Source organism: Chanodichthys erythropterus, chromosome 10 (assembly GCF_024489055.1).
Source record: "Chanodichthys erythropterus isolate Z2021 chromosome 10, ASM2448905v1, whole genome shotgun sequence".
Taxonomy (NCBI): domain Eukaryota; kingdom Metazoa; phylum Chordata; class Actinopteri; order Cypriniformes; family Xenocyprididae; genus Chanodichthys; species Chanodichthys erythropterus.
In genome coordinates, this window is record NC_090230.1 from 19,321,631 (window position 1) to 19,347,500 (window position 25,870).

Consider the following 25,870-nt stretch of genomic DNA (forward strand, 5'->3'; position numbering starts at 1 on the left):
AAAATACTATGGGAGTCAATGACTGCTGCAACTGTCTGGTTACCAGCATTCTTCAAAATGTCTTCTTTTGTGTTCAACCATAGACAGATGCTGCGTTCCAATTCGCCTACTTATACTACGCCCTAAAAATATGTACTCTTTCTGTGAACAAAAAGTACTTACTTTTGAGTGTGTAGCAAAAGAGTAAACAAGCTTTGGGACATAGTAACACGTCATACAATCGCGTCTTTTCTCTCTGTCGCATCCTGTCACCGCAAACTGGCCTGTCAATCACCTTACATCCTCCACATTTCATTTAGTTAATTTCCTACCGTGTTGGAGAGAAATGCAGCACGTTGATCTGCAGTCGCGGGTCTTTCATGTGGAGAACTCTCCTCATATTAATGCAGAATGATGCATTTAAAAGTTAATGGCCATTCGGATCTTTATAAAAGTCCACATTGGTATTTGCAGATGAAAAATAACACAGATAACATTAAATATATATTTTCTATCAGGTTAAACTGATTATTAGTCACTCAAATCTCTCAGCGTCGATCGCGCGTATCCGCCATGTTTTGTAGTTTTTTAACACTTTTTACTCGTGTTTGTAGTTCTGAACTGAATTCTCGTCCAATGCGCAATGGGTTGTGGGCAATATTAGCCTTTATAGTGTGCACGGATCCACACTTCGAAAATCTACCGGAAATAGTAGACCATCCGGGGACTTTTGGCATACTCTTTTCAACATACTATGTTTTGGGACACACTTATTTTAATCTCACATACTATTTAGGATGGATAGTATGGACATTGGAACGCAGGAAGAAACTCATAAAGGTTTGGAACAATTTGACGGTCAGTAAGTAATGACAAAATTGTCATTTTTGGGTGAACTATCCCTTTAATGACTCTTTTGACATTTTGATTGACTTGTATCAGTGAATATGCATTATAAAAAAAATGCCAATATTAGACTAGATGATAGTCTTCTTGTTGTTAATGTGTCTCCCCCGTAAACTGCTGATGACTTGTTTGTGGTTAAGCGCATAACTTTCACACTTATTTTGGGTGTGAAAGTTAGTCTGTTTCTTGTGAAATTTCTCATTTAAAACAGAAGCAGCAACTCGAATGACATTTTAGGTTATTTAAAGGTAAAACTGTGAAATGTCTCTATACACAAATTTGAACATTTGCTGTTATAATATGGTTTTTGTGTCATGTTTTAAAAAAATATTATGTGTTATAACTACTGCTATCTTTCTTGTAAAAAAAAAAAAAAAAAATTGATGGAGATCAGGATTTGCTTTAGTTGGGCTCTTGACTCTTGACTTTTTAATATTAGAGTACATTGGTGTGGTTTCCCAGACAGGGTTTAAATTAAACCAGAATAAGCCTTAACCCAAAAAAGTTAATAATGGCTTAAAAATGGCTTTCTGAAACACATATTAAGTTCAGATTACTAAAACCTGGACTATGAACACAACCCAAACACAAGCTCAACACTTCACCACATGGTAATCTCCAAAAAACACTATCATAACAAAAACTTTTACATAATAGAACATTAAACAGTAAGAAGTCTCTCCATATTCTCATCTTTCTAAAAAAATGCATAAAATAACACTTTTTCAACATTAACTTCAGCCCAATGCAAAGCGTGATGGGAAGTGAAAGTCCTGTCTGATTGTGTTACTTTACTGAAACATGTTATTTCAAGTCAATTTAACATGAAGCAAACACATTTGAACCAGAAAAAAATGGTGTTAAATTAAATTGTTTAAATAAAGTGAACAGCATATATATATATATATATATATATATATATATATATATATATATATATATATATATATATATATATATAGCTTTGTTATTTATTTTGGATGCTGTTCACTTAATTTAAACAAAGAAATACATTACATTAATATATTATATTAAAGAAATACATGTGTCTTCTTTGAAATACAATGTTAATCTGAAGTTAAACCTGCCTCCTGGTAGGTTTAATTTAAGCCTCTTCCTCCAGGAAATCAGTTTATTAAACTCTGGACTAGAGAAAGCAGATTTCTGTTAATCTGGTTTAAAGAGCCATTTTATTCTAGGACTAATCTCTGTCCAGGAAACTGCCCCATAATGTTTGTACTGTTCCAACTCAGTTTTAACAGCCAGACAATCAAAGTTAAAAGTTAATCAGATGGTGTTGGTTATGTTGTCACATAATCATTATTTGATCTGAATCACTGAATTCATCTAGAGCCCAATCTTTGAGTTAGATTTACATTATTGATTACAGCAGCACTGTGAATCTGCAGCAGAATATCAACTTTATCAATATAATCTGAAGGGCTTCTAAAAAATTCAGGCACACACAGACATCAAGAATCAGCATATAAATCTCAATGACAAGCAACATATTCTGATCAACAGATCAACTCTGAACATTAAAAAACAAGCTACTAAACAATCATAACAAAAACAGAAAAAAATAAAACCGTGAGAATAGTTGTTAAAACAAAAACATTCATTTAGAGACACAGACATGAAGAATCAGCCTGTGAATCTCAACGATGGTGAGAATAATAAAGCATGTTGCAGTGCATTCTGGGAGCCACCAATCAAACATCCATGGCTCCCATCATGCATTGCTGCATGAATACATTTTGAGCTGAATTGTCTTAGTAATTTCCTTTATTCTCACTATTTTATTTTTTTCTGTTTTTTTATGTGACTTTTAGTAGCTTGTTTTCTTATGTTTAGAGTTGATCTGTTGATCAGAATATGTTGCTTGTCACCGTCGTTGAGATTCACAGGCTGATTCTTGATGTATGTGGGTGCCTAAAAATTTTTTTTTTTTTTTTTTGATCAAAACAACTTTTAAAATTCTTTTGTATTGATAAAGCTGATCTTCTGCTGTAGGATCATAGTGCTGTTGTAATCAACAACCTAAATCAGAGATTGAGCTTTAAAAGAGTTTGGTGTTTTAGATCAAACACCAACTGATCATCTTTTCTCTTTGTTTGTCTGGCTGTTAGAGCTGCATCACAACAACCAAACAAAATTTAAAAAGTAAGAGTCAACGGTCGTGAACTCAACTAAAGCAAACACTCATCTCCATGATGGTTACTTAAAATAGTGATTTTCTCCTTTGGTGATTCTGCTTGTTATCATCAGGTGTCTTCAATAATGCTCAATCATCACTCAATTAATCACTTATTTATCTCATTAATGCTTCAGTGGGTGGAATAAAAATATGGCAGGACTCTTACTCTCTGACCCCTGGACTTCCCACCTCTGTATAGTAGTTCAGCAGTGAGTTTCATAGTTGTTCGGGAAACGCACCCCAGAGCGGGTGCAAGTAGAACGCAGAGGGTTTATACGTACAACAGAGCAAATGTTAATTTCTGAACATATGTTTGTCAAAATATTCAGTATCTGAAAAAAAAAACCACAACACATTTTACAATCAAATACACACTTCTGGTGATGCAAGCATTAGTTGTTGTTGTTATTATTCTATTCTATTTTATTATATTAAAATAGAAAAACATTATTTTAAATTGTATTTTAAATAGTAAATATTTCACAATATTACTGTTTTTCTGTATTTTTCATCAAATAAATGCAGGCATGATAACCATATGAGACTTCTTTCAAAAACATTAAAATAGTAATGAAAAAAAATAAGAGTGCTTCCATGTAAGTTATAAGAACTGAAAGCACTTTATCATTTGACTGCATGGTATATGATGTAAAGTAGGAATTATTTTTGCCCCAGGGTTACACCCCTTATTTTCTGGGGTTTATTTTAACCCTTTATTCAGTACAGTTTATGTTTACTGTACTGGGGCATTGTGGGGTATGTGATGTAGGGACTATTTTACACCAGGGTGACACCCTTTATACAGTACAGCTTATTGTGACTGCACTGGGGCATTAGGTCCCACTCAGACCACAGGTTGATCAGACCTGCTGGCCTCTCTAACACCTCTTCCCGCAGCTACCCAATCTCCCAGGAGGTTTCCCATCCACATAAAGATCAGATTCAACCCTTCTTAGCTTCAGTGGGTGTGCAGGCGAAAGCTTCAGGTTGACCACTGCAGAGCTGCTTGAACATCTTCCAACCATGGACCTCTTACATAGACATATAAATCTCAACAATGGTGACATGCTTCATGCCACAGTTCATTATATAACAGACTATTATTAAGTTGAAATGAACTGCATTACATCTACATGATAAAAAAAAAACACTCTGCATAGTATTAGACCACTAGATGATGACAACCTCTTTATTATCAAGTTGTCAACATCACCTTTTCCCTCATTATTTTTTGCCACAGCTAACACAATTTCAGCAGCAAGAGAAAAACTAACACCAGAGCAGAGGTGGGTAATCCAGCAGCACTGGAAAATATAAACAACACCACCTGACCATCTTTTAACTTTGCTTGTCATTTAAATTTACAAACTAATTTTTATTGTATGTTAATAATATGAGCATATTATTACTATGAACTTATTTTGTTAGAGTTCAATAAAAACATTTCAAATAAAAAGATTTTCACTACACAGTCACCATGTGGTCTTCCAGCCATTACACATTATTACAGACCAGTTTAAGAAAGAGATCAGTGAAGTAGTCAAGTCCAAAATGATTACAGAAAAAACACCTGTTCAACTTCATGTTGGCTTTTTCTTGCCATTACAAATGTGTTTTATAAACACTCAGTTACAGCAGCCAAAAAAAAAAAAGCTAATGTTAAAGAGTCAAGAGCTCAACTAAAGCAGACACTGGTCACCACGATGGTGACTGCAAACTTCAATACATTTTTATTTTCAATAAAACATTGACATCCAAATCTGTTAATTCTCAACAAGAACTTCTGTACATGTATGAAAGAAATAATGTCAAACTGGTTTGTGAGCTGGTTTCACACTCAGTGTGGCTGAAGTCAGTTGTAGTTCTTGTGTTTCTGCTCGTCTCTTCTCTTTTTTCTAGTCTTGTTTCTCTGTCCTTCATTGATTCTGCTAATCAGGTGTTCATCAGTGTCTGAATTCATTCACTCTCTCAAGTCGACTATATTAGTGAACTAATGTAGGGAACAGTGAATGAGGGTATAGGGTGTGATTTAGAACACAGCCTCTGAGTGTCGACTTTGAGCGATGTTAACTCACAGTATATTCCTGTAGGCTACTTTCTCGAAGATGACAAATATTACCCAGAATGCATTGTTTTCTACAGTATATTACTGTTTTAATGGAAAATGGGTTTTTACTCTCAGAATTTGGCCGTTTTTTTCTACATCAAGGTCTAACAGTGCAGTTTTATAAAGAATGTCATTGAGATTAATGTAAATGCTAACGGCTAGCTTTCATGTGAACCTCTATGGTTGACATGTTCCCTGCCTTATTTCACAGACAAAATGTTTTCTAAGTGCAAGAGATAATGTGTGGCTTGCACATTTGAGCCAACAAATGTACAAGGAACTTGTAGTCAGAGGTGTATAGTCCAGGGGTCAGAAAGTAGAAGTCCTGCCATATTTTTCATTCCACCCACTGAAGCGGTGTTAAAGTTAATGAGATAATTAAGTGATAAATTGAGTGATGATTGAGCATTATTGAAGACACCTGATGATAACAAGCAGAATCACCAAAGGAGAAAATCACTATTTTTAAGCCACCATCGTGGAGATGAGTGTTTGCTTTAGTTGAGCTCTTGACCCTTGACTATTTAATGTTAGATTTTGTCTGGGCTGTTAACTGAGTCGTAACAGCCAGACAATTAAATAAAAAAAGTTGATCAGGTGTTGGTTATGTTTACACTTAGCTATTATTTGATCTGAACTCATTTAAAACCCAATCTCTGAGTTAGATTTACATTATTGATTTCAGCAGCACTGTGACTATACAGCACAAGATCAGCTTTATCAATATAATCTCAAGGATTTCTCAATGGTCGTTCTGAATAAAATAAAAATAACATTTCTTTTAGGCACACACAGACATCAAGTATCAGCCTGTGAATCTCAACGATGGTGACAAGCAACATATTCTGATCAACAGATCAACTCTGAACATTAAAAAACAAGCTACCAGAAAGTCACAGAAAAACATAAAATAGTGAGAATAAAGGAAATTACTAAGACAATTTAGCTCATAATTTATTCATGCAGCAATGCATGATGGGAGCCATGGATGAATTTTAATTGGTGGCACCCAGAATGCACTGCAACATGCTTTATGATGGTCACCACTGTTGAGATTCACAGGCTGATTCTTGATATCTGTGTCTCTAAATGAAAACTTTTTCCATTTTATCAAAATGACTTTTGCAAGATCATTCAGATTATATTGATAAAGCTGATCCTCTGCTGTAGAATCACAGTGCTGCTGTAATCAATAATGTAAATCTAACTCAGAGATTGGGCTCTAGATGAATTCAGTGATTCAGATCAAATAATGGTTATGTGACAACATAACCAACAACACCTGATGATCTTTTTTATTTTATTTATCTTTTTTATAGTGGGTGGAATAAAAATATTGCAAGACTTTTACTTTCTGACCTCTGGACTTTACACCTCTGCCACTTTTAAGGCCCAGGAATTAGTAAAGACATTGTTAAAATAGTCTGTGTGACTACAGTAGTTTAACCTTACTGTTATGAAGTGCTGAGAATGCATTTTGTGAAAGAAAGACTTTCCCAAACTTAAAGTAATGGGAGAAGAGGCTATAGAAACACAAAACACACTGGCAACGGACAGAGGGAAACTTGCAGAATGTAATCTGCTAAGCACGGTCGAACATGGAAGAGACAGAAACAAAACAAAAGAAAAGAAACCAAAATAACAGAGATCAAATCTGAGTACTAACAGATACAGCTTCTTTACAGCATTTGGGCATATAAAATGATCTCCAGTTGAGAAGAACCAACTCAAAAGAACAACTTGAGCATCACTGGCTTACATGCTAATTTTACTCCAAACGAGATCAATAGTTTATTAAATATTTTATAGTAGAAATATGTATATACTCAAATTTCCATTATCTTTTCATGAAGATTTTATTGATTTCCTGTCCTAGTACTGTAAAATTCTCTGATATTTCAAGGTTTGATCGTCATTCAGAGACTGACTCTGATGTTCTCTGCTCCTCCAGCTCTTCTTGATCTGATTTCATAAACCACTATGGCAGGGATGGACAACTCCGGTCCTGGAGGGCCAGTGTCCTGCAGAGTTTATCTCCATCCCTGATAAAAACTCACTTGCCTATAACTTTCTACTAATCCTAAAGACCTTGATTAGCTGGTTCAGGTGTGTTTGATTAGGGTTGGAGCTAAACTCTGCTGGACACTGGCCCTCCAGGACCGGAGTTGTCCATCCCTGCACTATGGCAACAGCAGCCACACCCACCACAGCAGAGATGACCAATCGAATCACAGCTTCAGTCAAACCACAACACTGGACAGAATCTGAGGACAGAAAAGAGGTTTAATTGAGAAACTGCACCTACATGATGACAAACTTACCAACAACATCTCAAATGAAAGCTAAATCCAATTAATTATAAAGACGTGGACAGCTGTATTCAGTCAAGCTTGATAAGCTGTATATTTCCACTAAACCAGGACCAAAGGGGTAAAGTCCACGGGTCAGAAAGTAAAAGTCCTGCCATACCACTGAAGCAGTGTTAAAGTTAATGAGATAATTAAGTGATTAACTGAGTGATGATTGTTAACAAGCAGAATTACCAAAGGAGAAAATCACAATTTTTAAGTCACCATCACAAAGATCAGGGTTTGCTTTAGTTGAGCTCTTGACCCTTGACTTTTTAATATTAGACTTTGTTTGGGATTTTGTAACTGAGTTATAACAGCCAGACAAAAAATATTAAAAGATGATCAGGTGGTTTTGGTTATGTTTTCATTCATGGCTAGCAGCTGGTTTTCTAATGTTTAGAGTTAATCAAACTATGTTGCTGGTCACCATCGTTGAGATTCATACACTGATTCTTGTTGTCTGTCTGTGTGTAAAAGAACAACTTTTAAGAAATCTTTTGGGTTATATTCAGTGTAGTGATGGGATTTATGGCTCTTTGAGGGGATCCGGATCTTTGCGATCCGTTCCTTTCAAAGAGCCGTTCAAAAGAACGGCTCTTTTGGCTCTTTTTAAATATTTAGTCAAGAAGCCAGCTTGGGGGCATCTCAGTTTATCCTGGAAATAATCACTGGGAGGAATGATGAGGTGAAATTTGTAGTCAAATAATTAAAACTCGGATATCACACACCAATATCTGAGTTTGAATTATTCTGAAATATTGATTATTACCTCATTTGTCATGTGTGGACTATATTCCATAGGGTTGCACAAATCCCTCTGCTTAGACAGTGACATCACTATTTTGGATTTACTTTTAGTACAAAGTGTGTGTGTGTGTGTGTGTGTGTGTGTGTGTGTGTGTGTGTGTGTGTGTGTGTGTGTGTGTAAAGCTACGTTGACTTATGTTATTCATACAATACCTACTCACAAATAAACACACAAGAACATTGTTATCACACAAGAACATTTTGATAGAAAACTAAAAAATATTTAAAGTAGATAAAATTAGAATAAATAAAATGGAAATGTCTACATACTACATACTATTACTACTGTAAACTTTGCAAATAGGACATCAGCCCCTTCAAGTCAATGAACAATAACAAAGTGGGCTGCAATGAATGTCTGTGCAAAAAAGCTTTTAGTGAAAAATTTCAATACAAGAACAGTATCACAAAAGAACATTTTTAATGTTTTTAAAAGAACAAGTTTTAAATGAACACAAAATGCAATGTAAATAAATACAAAGCAGTTCCTTACTTTATGGCTTTTTCTGCCTCTCTTTTTCCTACCCAATGACAGAGGAACGCAGGGTTTTTTTCCACTGGAGTACTCACGTGAAGGATGCGTGCACAACTAATAACTAATATCATCACGCTATAAAGGGTTGGCCTGCGCTGGGTGCGCCCCTCCCCCTATAACTGTTCTGTCTCGCGGAGGAGCTCATTTGTGTGCATCTGTGTGAAACACGCATAGGAAAAAAGAACGACAGAAAGAACGGCTCCCCTCCAGCCGCGACTCGGCTCCCATCGTTCATGTTTATGAGCCGTTCAAAAGAATCGGTTCGTTCGCGAACGTCACAACTCAGTGATGGGCGGATCGAGGCTTTGCAAAACATTGAAGCAGTTGAAGCAAATGTGTCGAGGCTTTGAAACGGTGGTCAGAACAGTGCAAATACAACAAAACTCAGGCCAAACATGCATGAAAACACCTTTTACAAATGTATTACAGATTTTTTTTATTGTTTTATTGAAAGTAAAATCTATCAAATGCAATTAACTAATCATCTAATACGATTAAATATATAGTGTCTGTATAATATGTGTTCTTTTATCAATTTTCAGGGCTTGTTTCTCTGGTCCATGGATCAAGCAAAACAGGCAAATAAGAGATTACTACCATTGTTCATTATAATTATTTTAATGTCTAATTAAAACATCTACAAATGTATAAAACTGAGATTAGGTAAAACCCATAGACAGTTGTTCAGCAGTTCTCAGTGAATCTGCATGATTCATAGGTTCACTTTATCATCGCCCCCTACCGATGTATGGTGGGCTGGAAGGTCCAAAATTATGGCTAGCGACTTGTCGCGGGAATTCACTATTCAATTGCTAGTAGCCTGAGTTTACCACTGATAGGCCGGCGGTGCATCTGTATACACACTCTCCTCACGCAGCAAACGGCCAGAGGTGGGTAATCCAGGGGTCAAAGAGTAAAAGTCCTGCCACATTTTTATTCCACCCACTGAAGCATTAATGAGATAAATAAGTGATTAATTGAGTGATGATTGACCATCATTGAAGACACCTGATGATAACAAGCAGAATCACCAAAGGAGAAAATCACAATTTTTAAGTTACCATCATCGAGGTCAGGGTTTGTTTTAGTTGAGCTCTTGACCCTTGACTTTTTAATATTAGATTTTGTTTGGGCAGTTTTAACTGCATTAAAACCAACTAGACAATCAAAGTTGATTCGAAAACAGGCTTGTTAATGCTGAAATGACTCTATAAATAATACATAATATTTTGTGGATCAGATAAGGTCAAGTTCTTTGCTCTTGGCTGACATTTGGCATTTCTATGGCCTGCTTGTGGTCCAGATCTGACAAACAGGAGCTGTCCGCCCAAGTGCCATCATTCCCGCCACATGTGGCCCAGATCATCATCCCACGTGTGCCAGATGTGGGCCGGATTTGGGCCGACACAAAGTTGATATCTGGGGAAGCTACTGAGCCAAAATAAAGCATTATTTCTAAGTTTTACTATAGTTTGTATTCAGCGTGCAAGGTTTATGCGCATGCTCCAAGTCTTCTTCGCTGCTTTAAGTGCATTTTTGTGACAGAATTACAGCGCCACATAATGGTCTGGCATGTATACTACATAATTTTGAGTCATTTCAGTGGTTTTGTGTGGACGCAGATATTTTTTTGAGATTGGTTTAGGGTAAGCTCTGGCTTTGTGTGGACGTAGCCTCATTTTACATTCAACTTCATGTTTACTTTGGGTTCCACTGGCACATTTTCTCCATGACTGTCTTTTTCAGACCAATATATACACAGAACAAAATTATAAACACTCACAGTCAAAAGCTCAACTAAGGCAACCACCAATCTCCATGATGGTGACCTCAAACGAAATATCTAAACTTCTGTTAATTCTCAATAAGAGCTTCTGTAGACGTGTGACAGAAATAAAGTCAGTCTGGTTAGTAATAAGTGAAGCTGGTAATGCTGTTTGTGGAGTTGTTTAATCAGATCTTCAGAGATTTAATGTCTTTTATCTTCAGTTCATCTAAGGCTGTGGCTAAAGAAAGTTGTAGTTTGTGTTCTTATTTCTCTTTCTTTCAGTGTTTGTTCACAGCAGGTGTTTGAATGATTGAAAGAATGTTTCAGGAACATCATACTAACCTTTAAATAACATTCTACTAACATTAAGGAAACTGGACATTTTATGTTCTTGGAATGTTACAAATCAACGTTCCTACAATATTGAATTTTAGATCAAAATCAAGTTGAAAGAACATTTGAGGAACATCATACCTTATAAAAACTTTCCTGTAATGTCAAGAAAACTGGAGGATTGTAATGTTCCCAGAACCAACACTGAATATCTAGAGAACATTCTTATAACAAAATACTGTTAGCTGGTTTGTTTTTTCTTTTTTTGTCACTTTGCCAGTGATGAACTCTCCAGTCAGTATAGCTACAGCTTAAAATTCAGACTGTCACTGCATTTCACACAAACTAAACATTTTTGCCACTTGTATAGCTTCCTGTAGAGCTGGTAAAAAGTGTACTCCACCTGGACTGATTCATATTCTTTTATTTATATTCTTTTTTTTTACATATAGCTTATTTATAGCATTTGAGATTGTAAAATGATCTCCAGGAAACCCTTCAACAACCTAATGGGATTCAAAGAAACAACCTTCAGCTCCTGATGCTCAGTTCAAACCGGCTCCATTCAGCCCTCACTGAACAAGCCAATTACAACATGAATCTTTAATATTCTTTAATATTATTCAAGACCATGCTTTAGACTTCAATTGTCTTTGAAGAAGAGAGATGTGCAATGCAATATTCTTTATATGAAAAAAAGAAATCACATTTTTCTGTGCAAAAGCTGATTAAGACTTCGGCATCTAACAGGGTTCCAGCTCTTCTTGACAGATGGATTTCCATGACTTTTCTGGTTATTTAATGGATAAGAATCATTTTGATTCAGATTTGGAATTTGGAATCATTTAGAACATTTTGGAATCCTGAGATGTGAAAACATACGGATCATCATTCAGAGACTGACTGTGATGTTCTCCACTTCTGTTCAGCTCTTCTGGATCTGATTTCATAAACCACTATGGCAACAGTACCCACGCCCACCACAGCAGAGACAACCAATCGAATCACAGCTTCAGAAAAACTGTAACAGTGTACGTGGTCTGAGGACAGAAAAAGAGGTTTTATTGAGAAAATGCACCTAAATGATAAATTCACCAACAGCGTTGCAATAGAAAGAAAAACAATGTTTGTGATGATTTTCTTTAAATTATTAACATCCCCTATGATGTACCTGCATATGTCTGACAGAGTTGAGTGATGTCCAGATGTTCAGTCTGGTCAGTGAATGAATTGTTCAGCACACAACTATAGGTGTTGTTATCCTGATATTCCACCTCCAGGTGTAGAGAGACGCTGCTGATGAGGTCAGACACACTGATGCTGGACAATAAACTGTTACCTTTGTACCAGGAGAGAGTCACATGACTCACTTTGAACACTGAGCACAGCAGAACACATTTGAACAATGATGATGATCCTGATGATGATGAAGAACATGAAGAATCTCTGGTGATGACAGGAATGGGAAGGCGAGCTGCAAAACATGAGAGAATAATATGAAACAAATTACTGTATGGAAATATTCTGGGGTAAATAAATTCATTTAAGCTCTATATCAACAGTATCTTAACATATTGGCATATATAAGACATTTCAAATGATTGATTGTTAAAACATGGTGAGGAAAGAACAAATTAAATTCAACTATACTCACCGTAAACTGTAACATTGAATAATTCACTGAAGAATCTAGCGTAAATTCGATAAAGTCCAGAGTCTGTGGTTCTGATGTTCCTGATGATCAGAGATCCAGTTTGAATGTCGATCTGTGCTCTGTCTCTGAATATGTCATCAACACAATATCTAATATTATTTGTCGTCTCATTAAACCAATTGACTCTGACTATACAAGTATCTTCAGGTCCAAACCATTCTATATTAGGTATATAACGTTTGTATCTATCATGAATATTAGTGTGTAGAGTGACAGAATCTCCCTCCATCACTGACACTATCTTCACTCCATCTGTATCAGAACCAAACACACATAGATATCCATATAAATACAATAAATGTAAATCATCTCACCGTACTAAACCTGAAGTCATAAATCATGTTTAACTTACCAACCAGATGACAGAAACACAAGAAAATAAATGTGCAAAACATTTCTACAAAAATCGCATATCAGAACACTCCAAAAACAAACGCTGCAACAGAAATCTCTTAACGCCTATGGTTTGCTGTCTCTTCCTCAAACAGACCTTGAAAACCTTGAGTGTCTCAAAATTGCATAATAATGAAATGTCCAGTCTAATGAAGAAACTTCTCATTCTAAGCTTCCCTCTAATCTTTACGACTCTAAAAACAGCTGTTCCTTAAACTCTAAAAACTGCCGTTTCACATTCCCTGAGAATACTAACAGAACTTTATTTATTTTGTCTATTATCCACATTATTTGTATTGTAAGATGGTTGCAACTTCATTGTGCAAAGTTTCCAATGTTATTTTAAGTCATTTTAGCTGTACAAAAGCACTCCGCAAACTGGTGTGTGTTTATAGTAATGGGCACTTTCTGGGGTTTAGTCAGAGGTGGGTAATCCAGGGGTCAAAGAGTAAAAGTCCTGCCATATTTTTATCCACTGAAACATTAATGAGATAAATAAGTGATTATTGAGCATTATTGAAGACACCTGATGATAACAAGCAGAATCACCAAAGGAAAAAATCACAATTTTTAAGTTACCATCATCGCTCAACTAAAACAAACCCTGACCTCGATGATGGTAACTTAAAAATTGTGATTTTCTCCTTTGGTGATTCTGCTTTTTATCATCAGGTGTCTTCAATAATGCTCAATCATCACTCAATTTAACACTTATTTATCTCATTAATGCTTCAGTGGATGAGATAAAAATATGGCAGGACTTTTACTCTTCGACCCCTGGATTACCCACCGCTGGTCTCAAACTCCATTGTTTCCTCCTTCTTATATAAATCTCATTTGTTTAAAAGACCTCAGAAGAACAGGCGAATCTCTACATAACACAGACTGTTACGCAACAGTCGGGGTGTACGCCCCCAATATTTGCATAATGCCAGCCAATGTTCCCAACATTATGAAAGGCATTAGACAAGGGCAGCCAGTATTAACAGCTGAATACTGTTGAATCATCTGCTGAATCTATACACAGCTGAATCATCTGACTAGGTAAGCAAGAACAACAGCGAAAAATGGCAGATGGAGCAATAATAACTAACATGATTCATGATAACATGATATTTTTAGTGATATTTGTAAATTGTCTTTCTAAATGTTTCGTTAACATGTTGTTAATGTACTGTTAAATGTGGTTAAAGTTACCATCATTTATTACTGTATTCACAGAGACAAGACTGTCGTTATTTTCATTTTTAAACACTTGGAGTCTGTATAACTCATAAACACAACTTCATTCTTTATAAATCTCTCCAACAGTGTAGCATTAGCCGTTAGACACGGAGCACAGCCTCAAATTCACTCAGAATCAAATGTAAAAAATATAACAGTATACAATACTCACATAATCCGAGGCATGCATGATGAACACTTTGTAAAGATCAATTTTGAGGGTTATATTAGCTGCGTAAACTTTGTTTAGGCACTGTTAAAGGCAAGCGCGAGCTCCGTGGGTGTGGAGCACGAGATTTAAAGGGGCCGCACAGCATAAATCGGCTCATATTTAATGATGCCCCAAAATAGGCAGTTAAAAAAATTAATAAAAAAAAATCTATGGGGTATTTTGAGCTGAAACTTCACAGACACATTCAGGAGACACCTTAGACTTATATTACATCTTGTAAAAAAGCGTTTGATGGCACCTTTAAAAATATCCTGGCTCTTCCAAGCTTTATAATGGCAGTGAATGAAGGGCCCGATTTTGAAGCAAAAAAAAAAGTGCATCCATCATTGTAAAAGTACTCCACACAGCTCCAGGGGATAATAAAGGCCTTCTGAAGCAAAGAGATGGGTTTTTGTAAAAAAAAAAATAACTATAATAACTAGCTTCCGGTAGATGGAATTGATATTCATCAATTTGGCAAAAGTGCAAAACAAACCATCGGTCACAAATTAGAAGTCTAAAACGAGAAATTTTGATATTTCAGAAAATAGAATTTTGATATAAGAGAAGAGGAGCTTGAGTTTGTTGCACAGCCCTAATTGAACCACGAGAGGTGTCTAAGCTCACGCCACTCCTATATCTTTCTCGCGTCAGGGGTTACTCATTTGGCGCAAGTCGACAGTTTGCATACGGTCATATGATGGAAGCTAGTTATTTTAGATTATAAAGTTTTACAAAAAACCCATTGCTGCACTTCAGAAGGCCTTTATTAACCCCCTGGAGCTTTGTGGAGTACTTTTACGATGGATGGATGCACGTTTTTTTGGCTTCAAAATTGGCCCCCCCCCCCCCCCCCCCATTCACTACCATTATAAAGCTTGGAAGAGTCAGGACATTTTTAAATATAACTCTCTTTGCTCTTTTTGCTTCGCGCATCTCTTCTGCATCTTCCACTTCTGGCTGCTTCTCTTCTACCTCTCATTTCATTCTCCGAATATATTAATTGTGTTCCTTCTTTCTCTATAATCTGATCTTCATCTATTAGATACAATTCTCTGGATTTTATTATAAACTATTATTTACTTGATTAATTTGTTTGTCGCTATAATTTTTACTTAATAAATTAATTATTCCTTATTCAAATATGATCTCTGACATAATCATTGCTGGACTGCTGGATCTCATTGCCTCAATTTTTGCATCATAATAAATCAAACAAACCCCTACAATTTAATCAAATAACAACACATATTATTTTAAAAAAAAGTAAATTGAATTAGTTGATTTGTTTATTCAATAAAACATTTGCAGTTGGTTGTTTTGTGCTTGTTTGAGCTACATACACACTTTCAGCGTATGGAGATTCGAATGCTTCGAAACACTGAATCGCATTGAATCATTTTGCGAAGCAACCACTTTTTTTATTTTGAATAACGCACCTCGTTTAGTGAAAGATGAGAATAAGACAACCTTATTCTCCTTCATTTCACTTTAATGCTATTTACTCGTAGACTAGAGTGAACTAAAATATGAGGATATTCCTCGATGAACAAAACACCACTAGCAGTTACACGCCTAAACATCAGGTGGCGCAGGTGAGTCACGACTGTCCGCAGTAACGGCGGCCGAACAACAGATCGCTGAAGAGATCATGCTAAATCTCTCTTGTTTACTATCAGTCTGCATTAGATTTTTCTCTTTTCTTGACAAATTGGCAAACCATTTTAAAACGTTACAGAATAAGGAACTGTCAACTCGCTGGATTTGCAAATAGGTACAGTATACATTATGCACACTACAATGATACAACATAACATTCAAAATATATCAGATATCATTTATATTCTATCATTCTATATTCTATCATTTATATTATTTTATGATAAAAGTAATTATTGGCAAAAATCAAATGTTAAAATGACTTTTCAGGCATTTTAGCAGCTCAGGATGGCTTTGGTGCCCTATGATGAGAATGTACTGCCTGCTCTGTCAAAGCTTCACCAGACTTCAGCTGAATTCAATCTGGCCAATCACAGGATCAGACTCAGCCAGGACTGGAAGCGATTGGGTGTCGCTGCTGTGGTCTGGGACGCAGTAAGTTCAAATACATCAGCTCTGGGGTCTAGTGTTTACACATCTGGGCTGGTAAAAGAAAGGTTGCAAGTTTGAATCCCACAAAATTTGATCCATGAACTGTCACTAGTGTTTATTTTTTCAGTCGTGATTCATTTGTCCATCCCCGTTTATCCCAGGCTGTGGTACTTTGCATGTTCCTGGAGATGGGAAACGTGGATCTGAAAGGAAAGAGAGCTATTGAGCTTGGAGCTGGCACAGGTTTGGTTGGCATTGTAGCTGCTCTTCTTGGTAAGAATGAATTATACTTTCCCTGTGTGTTCATTTCTTTTTTTTCTGAATGATTTTAGCTGGTAATATTCTGTTCTTGCAGGAGCCAATGTGACAATTACAGACCGAGAACCTGCCTTGGAATTTCTGACTGCCAACGTGCGTGAAAACATTCCTCCCTGCCAGCAGGAGGCGGTACGGGTATCTGAACTTACCTGGGGTGAGAATCTAGATCTGTATCCCCCAGGCAGCTTTGATCTGATACTGGGAGCCGACATTGTTTACCTGGAGGAGACGTTTCCCGCCCTCCTGCAGACTCTTGAACACCTGAGCACAGAGGACACAGTGGTGATGTTGTCCTGTCGGATCCGATATGAGCGAGATGAGCGGTTCCTGATGGAGCTACGGCAGAGGTTCTCAGTGCAAGAGGTCCATTATGACTCTCAAAGGGACATTCACATTTACAAAGCTGTGAAGAAGAAGACCAACACCGAACTGTAAGATCTGGTATTGAGAAACTCTTAGGTAGAGCTTCTTGTTTGTAATTTAGGCTTTAAGAACATTTAAGCTTTATAAAACACACTGAAGATGATTAAATGACAATATTAAATGGGCCATGGTGATTTTGGTATTAAATGATTGGTTTTATGCAGGTCACTGCTTGGGCAGCAGGTGGCGTTGCTATACAGGACTGGAATAATAATCTGGCCATATTCTAATATTGACACCTGTTTTGCCTTCAGCATCTCTTTTTTCTTTATTTTTACTTGATTGGTTTTTAAAAGTCAGTGCTTGGGTTGCAAATGAGATGTATAGTTATAATAATAATTATTAACTTTAGTTGTTTTCTATATACAATCCAACATATATTATTACAATTAATATAATTAAATATTATTACTATTTAAATAGAATTAATAATAATAATTATTATTAATATTATTTAAAATTTAATGTTAATTTAAATATGTTCATTTTTTAAAGTTATTATTTATTCACGTATTTATTATTAATTGATTTAAAATTATTTTTATTTAAATAGAATTAATTGTTATTATTGTCTAATAATAACAAATTATTATATTGTTATTGCAATTATAATTATTATTGCTTTCTATATAGAATCCAAAATATATCCATTAATATTAAAGTTAATATTATTATTAGCTATTATTATTTATTACACAAATTAATTTGATTTAAATTATTATTTAAATAGAATTAATAATAATAGTAATTAATAATAATTATTGTAACTGTTATTGCTTTCAATACACAATCCAAAATATATTTATTATAATAATTAATATAATACCTTATTATAATTTTTATTATTAACTATTGCTATTTTTTCTATATACAATCAAAACATATCCATTATAATAATAATTATTATTGTTATTTAATTATCATCATTATTTTTACTATTATTATCTTTAACAACTTAAATGGATATATAAATATATAATTTAAATATGAGATGATAATAATTAATATTAATAATAATTATATTAATATTAAATGAATCAAACACAGTTGCAGGAAGAAGTCTGTGAACCCTACTTTTAATGATGGTTTTCTGCATAAATTAGTCCTAAAATTTAATCTGATACTTAAACAAATGCCATTGAAACATTTGTTAAAATAATGTTTGTGAATATTCAAACTCAGCAACAGTCATTTGTTATGATGGTTTAGGGCCAAACCTAGTTTTATGTTAGCTACACTTTTGATGCATTAAACCCCAGATACTTATCATCAAACTGACCCTTATCTTGGATAAACATGTTGCCAGTTTTATAACAGATAACCCACATCCTGTCAAGTGAATCAAAAACTCCAGAAAAGACTTTCCCAGTCTTCAGGCTCTGGGATATTTCAAACTATTCATTAATTTGAGAATTTGTAAAAAGATTTGCAACTGTGCTATTGCAGGTGTCTTTTATGTTTCCGAAGTATAACTGTGCTCTTGGAGACTCGTAAGTGCTATGATTCATTAGTGTGTCACGGAATAACAATGTTTTTTTATTATTACTGGACACAAAGCATCACAAAGCATTGTGACATCGTTCCTGATGCCGCTAGAATGTCGTTAACTCACATCACCTGTTAAAAAGCGACACAATTTTGTACGTGCCACACCTGCAAGAGGATGTTTTAATGCACCACGGCCCATGCTGCATTAGGCCGGATCGAATTTAAGTGAGTGTGTGTGTATTTGTTTGCAGAGGAAGTCTGCTTTGTGGCAGATGAGACAGATAGTTCCACCTGAGTGCAGTCAATAAAGAAGACACTAGGATATTTGTTGAGCTTTTAACAGGCTTTTAAACCCTTGTTGTCTGCTGTTAAATGATTTCTGAAGATCCGCCGATACGGAAGAAAACATACTTTGAAGTTTCTTCCAGCTTTCTAAGTCGCAAATATAGGATATTTTGTAAAATATCCATAATTAGCTTTTTTTTTCCAAATCACTGCCACAGTTTATTTGTGCCACAAATTTAAAGATCTATTTCCGAGAATGGTTGTAAACAGGCTAAAAATGTCCCACAGCCTTTTACGGTTTCCTGCTGTTTTCTGTGACATCACATCTTGTCGGACCCTTTATTGCTGGAGCCTTTCTCTGACGTCAGTGGCATCAGAATGTCTAGCTCTGATTGGTCAAAACTGAAGTTTCATCCTTGTACTGAGACTCGTTAATAGCAAAATTAGCACCGTAATTACAGTAAGCGCCTGTCTTGAACACATGGATGTGACCTCTCACTTCTATACAGTAAAAATCTTTTGTGAAATCTCTTTTCCACTGTCAAGAGCTGTAAAACATGACAGAGCACATTGCCCTTGGTAATCTTATGTTATCTTATGTTATATTATCTTGAATTGAAAAACTGAATGTGGTTTCATCATTAACAGTCACTTTGATTTCAACCCTTGATATTTAATTCACTAAATTATTGTAGTTGCTTTCATTTTAATGGATGATAAAATGCAGCAGGTTTTCCATCGCAATCTCATGAGCAAACGTAGAAATGCTGCAGAGCTTAAGTGGTTAAATCAATATTGACACTTCTTAATTTTAAGGACTACTTATTACACTGCATGTAAATTATTATGCAATTGATATATCAGTAAGATTTCAGTACAATAAACATTCAGATTTTAGTTTTTCTAAGAAAATGTTTGTTTATTTATCCATGTCTTTTTAGATAACTGGTATCAATCTCAGACAAAATAATTTGCCAGATCTATGGAAACCGTACTTAGAGGTTGTTCCACATTATTAAGCAAATGACAGTTCTCAAGCAATATGGAGAGGAAGAAAGATCTTTCTGAAGATGAAAAGCATGAAATGGTGCAATGTTGTGCAAAAGGCATGAAAACAACTAATATTGTGTGAAACTGAATGGAGATTATCGAATTATCATAAGATTTGTTAGTGATTTAGAGCACAGCAGAACTCGGTCAGATAAAGGCTTGAAGAAAGTTCCTGTCAAAAAAAGTAATTGTATTAAAAGGGCAGCTATAAAAAAAAAGCCAGTGTTGAGCGGCAAACAGGTATTTGAAGCTGCTGGAGTCTCAAGAAGCTCTTCATGCAGGCTGGCAGTTGTGCGTAAAGATGCATTTTATCCACTCCAAACCAAATCTCACAAAGAGAAACATTAACAGTGGGTGTAGAAATACATGAAGACTCATTTTTAAATAGTTTTATTCACTGACTAATGCCGTACTACAATGGATGGATTTCTGGATGGTTGGTGAATGGCAACCACGTTCCAACAAGACTGCAACGTCAGCAAGGAGCTGGTGGGTGATTATATGGGCTGGAATACTGGGAAGTGAGATGGAGGGTAATAAAATGACTTTTGCAAGATATGTGGAGTTCATAACTGGCCATTTTCAGCTATGGTATAAAAAGGAGGATAGTGCATAGTACAATGCACTATTGTACAATGCACTATCCCATGCTGCAAAAAAACACCACAGCAATAAAACTGTTTGAAAATGTATTTCTACACCCACTGTAAATGTTTCTCTTTGTTAGGTTTGGTTTGGAGTGGATAAAATGCATCTTTTCGCACAACTGCCAGCCAGCATGGAGAGCTTCTTGAGACTCCAGAGACACCAGAAGCTTCAAATACCTGTTTGCTGCTCAACACTGCCTTTTTATAGCTGCCCTTTTAATACAATAAATGTTTTTGACAGGAACTTTCATTAATAAGCCTTTATCTGACCGAGTTCTGCTGTGCTCTAAATCACTCACAAATCTTATGATAATTCGATAATCTCCATTCAGTTTCACACAATATTAGTTGTTTTCATGCCTTTTGCACAACATTACACCATTTCATGCTTTTCATCTTCAGAAAGATCTTTCTTCCTCTCCATATTGCTTGAGAACTGTGATTTGCTTAATAATGTGGAACAACCTCTAAGTACGGTTTCCATAGATCTGGCAAATTATTTTGTCTGAGATTGATACCAGTTATCTAAAAAGACATGGATAAATAAACAAACAAACATTTTCTTAGAAAAACTAAAATCTGAATGTTTATTGTACAGAAATCTTACTGATTTGTATCTTGCATAATAATTTGGAACGCAGTGTATAAATGATTTATCCATGCACATCATTTTTTAAATTCATGTGCCCTCATAATCTCGAAAGGGGTCCTATTATGCCCCTTTTCACAAGATGTAATATGTGGTGTCCTAAGAATATGTCTGTGAAGTTTCAGCTCAAAGTACCCCACAGATCATTTATTATAGCTTGTCAAATTTGCCCCTATTTGGGTGTGAGAAAAAACATGCTGTTTTTGTGTGTGTCCCTTTAAATGCAAATGAGCTGCTGCTCCCAGCCGCTTTTTAGAAGAGGGCGGAGCTTTAACAGCTCAAACTTCGGTTGCTCAACAACAACAAAGCTGGAGAATCTCACGCAGTCAGACACTGATGCTGCGTTCTCACCGAACGCGTTTGGGGCGTCTGATTTACATGTTAAGTCAATGTAAACGCGCATCTAGACGTCCTGCGGCGCGAATCAAGCGTCTATCGCGGCGCGAATCGGCCGTTGACGCGCAAATTGAGCGTTCACGTGCCTGACGCGTCTGACACGTGAATAGAGCGACGGATGCCTCGCGGCGCATTAACCAATCAGGGACTCTGCTTTGGTAGTAACGTGTTTATGACGTGATCAGTGGTGGAGAAGAGAACAAAGATAATAGTCGCTGTGTGTGGCCACCCTGAGCTCTATGATGTGTCATCAAAATTTTTATCAAGACAGGAATAAAAAGGACCTTGCCTGGAAGAGGATAAGCGAAGAAATCGGACAATCTTGTTAGTTGTTAAACGCTTTGCATTATTTTAGCCGTTGATATAGCCCACCTGCTAGCTAGCAAAAGCCGGCCGGCATAACCGAGTTATTAAAAGGGGGGGTTACATGTTTTTTTTCTAGGCTTGATTGTGTTTTGGGGGCACAGTTTTTTTTAAATGCTGTATTTTTCATATATTTTATCTTAATTCTACACCTCTGTTTCCACTGTCATATGAACGGCTCGTTTGACTTCCTGCTTCTATGAAGCCACTCCCTCCGACATACGCAATGTGCTCAGATTGGTCAGCAGGTTGGTTACTGGCCCAGTCTGTCGTGATTCGCTGAAGCGTCCGGAAACGCCACGCCCCTTACCATTCGTAGTTACGCACTTAGGTGGAAAGTAAATAATAGCGCCTACATTGCTGTATCAAATTGAGCCGAATCAGACCCAGATGAAGAGGAAAAAGTAGAACCTCTGCAATCGCGGCTTTAGAAGGATGTTTATGAATGGTATTTCATTTAGTATTTGTGTCAAAGTGTTTAGATAAGCTGTCACTGCTGTTTGTTAGCTTTCAATATACAGTTTTATCCTGATTAAAGCTTTCCTGTAGTAAATACATGACTGAGTAGTCGCATTTTTGTAAAGGTATCGTTTAATTTATAGCATGAACAACTGTTTGTCTGTGAACATAGAAGTTTGTTGGTGTTTGTTGCACTAGAATTTAGCTAACTGGCTAGCAAAAACGAGTTGCTCTTTGTATACATCCTAGATGCATTAAAAATAGCAACAGAACTATAACATTACGTTTAAAAGACAAACAATAAAACGTACTTACAGTTTGGGGCTGATAAACAGCAGCTTCTGCTTTTAAAGTGGGAACTGCTTCATCTTTCAGTAAAAGTCTTTGTGTAAATCCAGCATTAAACTCGTGTAGTTTCTGGAAGCTGTCTTCAGCACCGCATTCAGTGTAGAAAATATCACAGATAATAATGGGTTCTATATCTTTTGACGCGTCGCGTCGCGCAGCTCGCGTTCGGTGTAAACAACTCTTCCGCTTTCATTATGCTGCGCCACATGGCCTCGCCCACTTTGTTGCGTGTTCCCGGGGGCAGTGTTTATGTTAATAGCATGGGTTTATGATGTCACCAACCCGGGAAGAAGCTTGTTGTAGTCCAAACCCCGCGTTTTTGTAGGCAATAAAATGCCATAACTTTAAAGGACAATATCTCCGTGTGCATTGAACTTTCAGCGCTGTAACTTTGCAGATACTGTTTATGCTCAAGCAGCAACATTACACACTAACTAAAGTTAAAAAAGTGAAATCGCATGCAACCCCCCCCCTTTAAATTGCCGCTACTGGTTTCCAACTGACGATATGATGTGCCAATTTGCAGAGCTCGTGCTAACATACCCATGTTATGATCAGACGCTTTTCTTATGCTTTCTATAAAAAAATGCTTGTTGTTTTCGCATTTTTGTTTTGTTTATTTTGTTATTGAGAAGAAAGTGTACAGCGCGTATTTACATATTCATCTGTTCAATTATAGTATATCGCTGCTCACGCATTTCGAACTTTGTTTTACTCCTAAACGAAGAACGAAAAAGAACTTTGTTTGAAGTATATCGGGGCCTTCAGGAAGAAGTTACAACTTTTAGAAAGCATCTGGACGTTTCTGAACGGTTAGTGGATAAATTAATGTAATTGCTGTGGAGTTGATTCAACTCATCGACTAGCATGTGCATCTTTTGTTTGCAAAAGCAGTCCGGCGTAAAATGATGGAATTGCAACAACACTCAACTGTAACAACCCTTGCTCTTATCTAAAGCAGCCCAACATGGCCTCACCCCCTTTGTTGCGTGTTTTCGGGGGCGGGGTTTATGTAAATTTTAGGGTTAGTGATGTCACCAACCCAGGAAGAAGCTCGTTGTTGTTCCTATAGCCGTTTGTTGTTGTCCTTAAAAAGCGATTTCTGTAAAAAGAAAATATCTCCCTTTCCATTGAACTTTGAGCATAAACAACATCTGCAAAGTTATTATGCTCAAAGTTAAAGTTAAATCATAGTCAGTCCATAGATCGACCAATAGCAAGCCACAACCATCCAATAAAATCCCAATAGACAAAATCAAGCCCCGCCCTACATTTTTTCTTGTTCATGAAGCGGTTTCACTTGCGTCACAATAGGGAAGAAAAGACTATCGCAACTTCCGTGTCATTCTGACTTGAACTATTTTACAATGTGGGGATTTCAAATTAATTCATGCAATGTTATTTTTACCAAAACATACAAGATTTAGAAAAAAGTAAGCATTAAGCTCCACCCCTAAAGCTAACCATCAGTGGGGCATAAGCAGATCATATGAATATCATACATATTCATACAAAGTAGCCATGAGATTGCAAGAGACATTTGGACGTTTTAAAAAACATTTGAACATTTTGAGAACATTACGTTTTTTAACTTAATGGAAACATTAGCAAAACGCTCTTAGAACTTTTGTTTGCTGGAAAGCGAACAATTATTTTGAATTAAATAATCTGTCAAATGCATAATGTAAATGTATAAGCTCTTTAGATACTAGAAATTGCCAGGAAATTCCTATCAGCAAATTTCCCTGTGGCTCCCTCCTAGTTGTTCTTTCCTCTGTGGCTTTAAATGAAGTAGCATCACCGTAAACAGTCATTGACTCTGGACAAACCACAACTACACAGTGCACGACTGCAATCCACGGTTATGAAACATTGAACACCACACCCAAAGACAGCATATGCTTAGACCCCAAAATAAATAAATACACTCTCTGACACTCTTTCAAAGAACACAGAAACGACCGAGGAATGGAAAATCAATGCAGTACATTGTGCTTTATGCCAAAAATAGCTAAGTGTTCGCCATATTTCTTAATCATAATATTTGGGGATACATGTCTAATGTGTGAGGAAGTCCATTTTGACTTAATCATATTGTTTATACAACGTGGAAACATGCAATATCTAATTTCCAGTGTGGCTTACATGATTTTTAGAACAGCTTTTGAAGATTTAATTAATTCAATTAAGTTCAAATGTTTTTGATGTAGCATTTGTGTTATCAAATCCTTATAAAATTGAATCAGGGAATTTGATATCATCATGGGGAATGTGGACTATAGCAGTGAGGTCAAACACACGCTTCATCTCCTTTGAAACAACTCAAGGAGGAAGTGCGCCCATGTCACCTCACATTATTTATTATTTGCTCTATCAATGACCATCATAAATGTTATGGTCTGAGAGGCAAATACGGGCTCTGTTGTAAAACTGTCAGAAAACAAACCGTTACAGTGTGTGCGAGGGAATCCCGGCTTTCTGTAAGGTTACATATGGTTCATGTGGAGAAAATTACACTATTTTAGGTCAGAAAAAAAAATCTTCCATTCTGTGCTGATAGTTTATAAAATATTGCCTTGGGCCTACTTTTTATTCATAGCATTATCAAACATTGCTACTATATAGCCTAACGCTTAACAGAAGAACATATAATGTAAATTTCAAAGCTTCGATTCATAATAGATTCATTTACTAACCGTTTTCTGTCCTCCCTAGCCTATGTGAAAGGAGGGAAGTCCGATTCATTTAGCGAATCATTTCGTACGAGCAATTAATCGATTCAGAAGATCGATTCATGAGGCAGTCATCGCTGAAATGTGTCAACAGAA

General features: G+C 36.1%; 2 protein-coding genes across 2 annotated transcripts; one reads left to right on the forward strand and one right to left on the reverse strand.

Annotated features, from left to right (window-relative positions):
- Positions 1 to 11,308: 11,308 nt before the first annotated feature.
- On the reverse strand, positions 11,309 to 13,176 carry LOC137029220 (natural killer cell receptor 2B4-like). The gene is made up of 4 exons (XM_067398780.1): positions 13,050 to 13,176; positions 12,638 to 12,949; positions 12,155 to 12,457; positions 11,309 to 12,023 (listed from the first exon to the last, which is right to left on the reverse strand). The coding sequence occupies exons 1-4, from the start codon at positions 13,090 to 13,092 to the stop codon at positions 11,872 to 11,874; spliced, it is 810 nt and encodes a 269-aa protein (XP_067254881.1). The 5' UTR covers positions 13,093 to 13,176; the 3' UTR covers positions 11,309 to 11,871.
- A 2,974-nt stretch (positions 13,177 to 16,150) lies between these two features.
- Positions 16,151 to 17,695, forward strand: mettl21a (methyltransferase 21A, HSPA lysine). The gene is made up of 4 exons (XM_067398781.1): positions 16,151 to 16,299; positions 16,455 to 16,619; positions 16,778 to 16,889; positions 16,972 to 17,695. Exons 2-4 carry the CDS (start codon positions 16,473 to 16,475, stop codon positions 17,367 to 17,369), a joined length of 657 nt encoding a protein of 218 aa, XP_067254882.1. The 5' UTR covers positions 16,151 to 16,299; positions 16,455 to 16,472; the 3' UTR covers positions 17,370 to 17,695.
- The last annotated feature ends 8,175 nt before the right edge of the window (positions 17,696 to 25,870 follow it).

What these genes read in the sequence shown, in the direction of transcription:
- LOC137029220 (XM_067398780.1), bottom strand. Translation starts at nt 13,092, where the DNA reads ATGTTTTGCACATTTATTTTCTTGTGTTTCTGTCATCTGGTTG. An exon ending in ATTCAATGTTACAGTTTACG is followed by an intron (nt 12,458 to 12,637) that starts GTGAGTATAGTT and finishes CATGTTTTGCAG; the next exon opens with CTCGCCTTCCCATTCCTGTC. An exon ending in ACTCTGTCAGACATATGCAG is followed by an intron (nt 12,024 to 12,154) that starts GTACATCATAGG and finishes TTCTGTCCTCAG; the next exon opens with ACCACGTACACTGTTACAGT.
- mettl21a (XM_067398781.1), top strand. Translation starts at nt 16,473, where the DNA reads ATGGCTTTGGTGCCCTATGATGAGAATGTACTGCCTGCTCTGTCAAAG. An exon ending in CTGCTGTGGTCTGGGACGCA is followed by an intron (nt 16,620 to 16,777) that starts GTAAGTTCAAAT and finishes CGTTTATCCCAG; the next exon opens with GCTGTGGTACTTTGCATGTT. An exon ending in CATTGTAGCTGCTCTTCTTG is followed by an intron (nt 16,890 to 16,971) that starts GTAAGAATGAAT and finishes CTGTTCTTGCAG; the next exon opens with GAGCCAATGTGACAATTACA.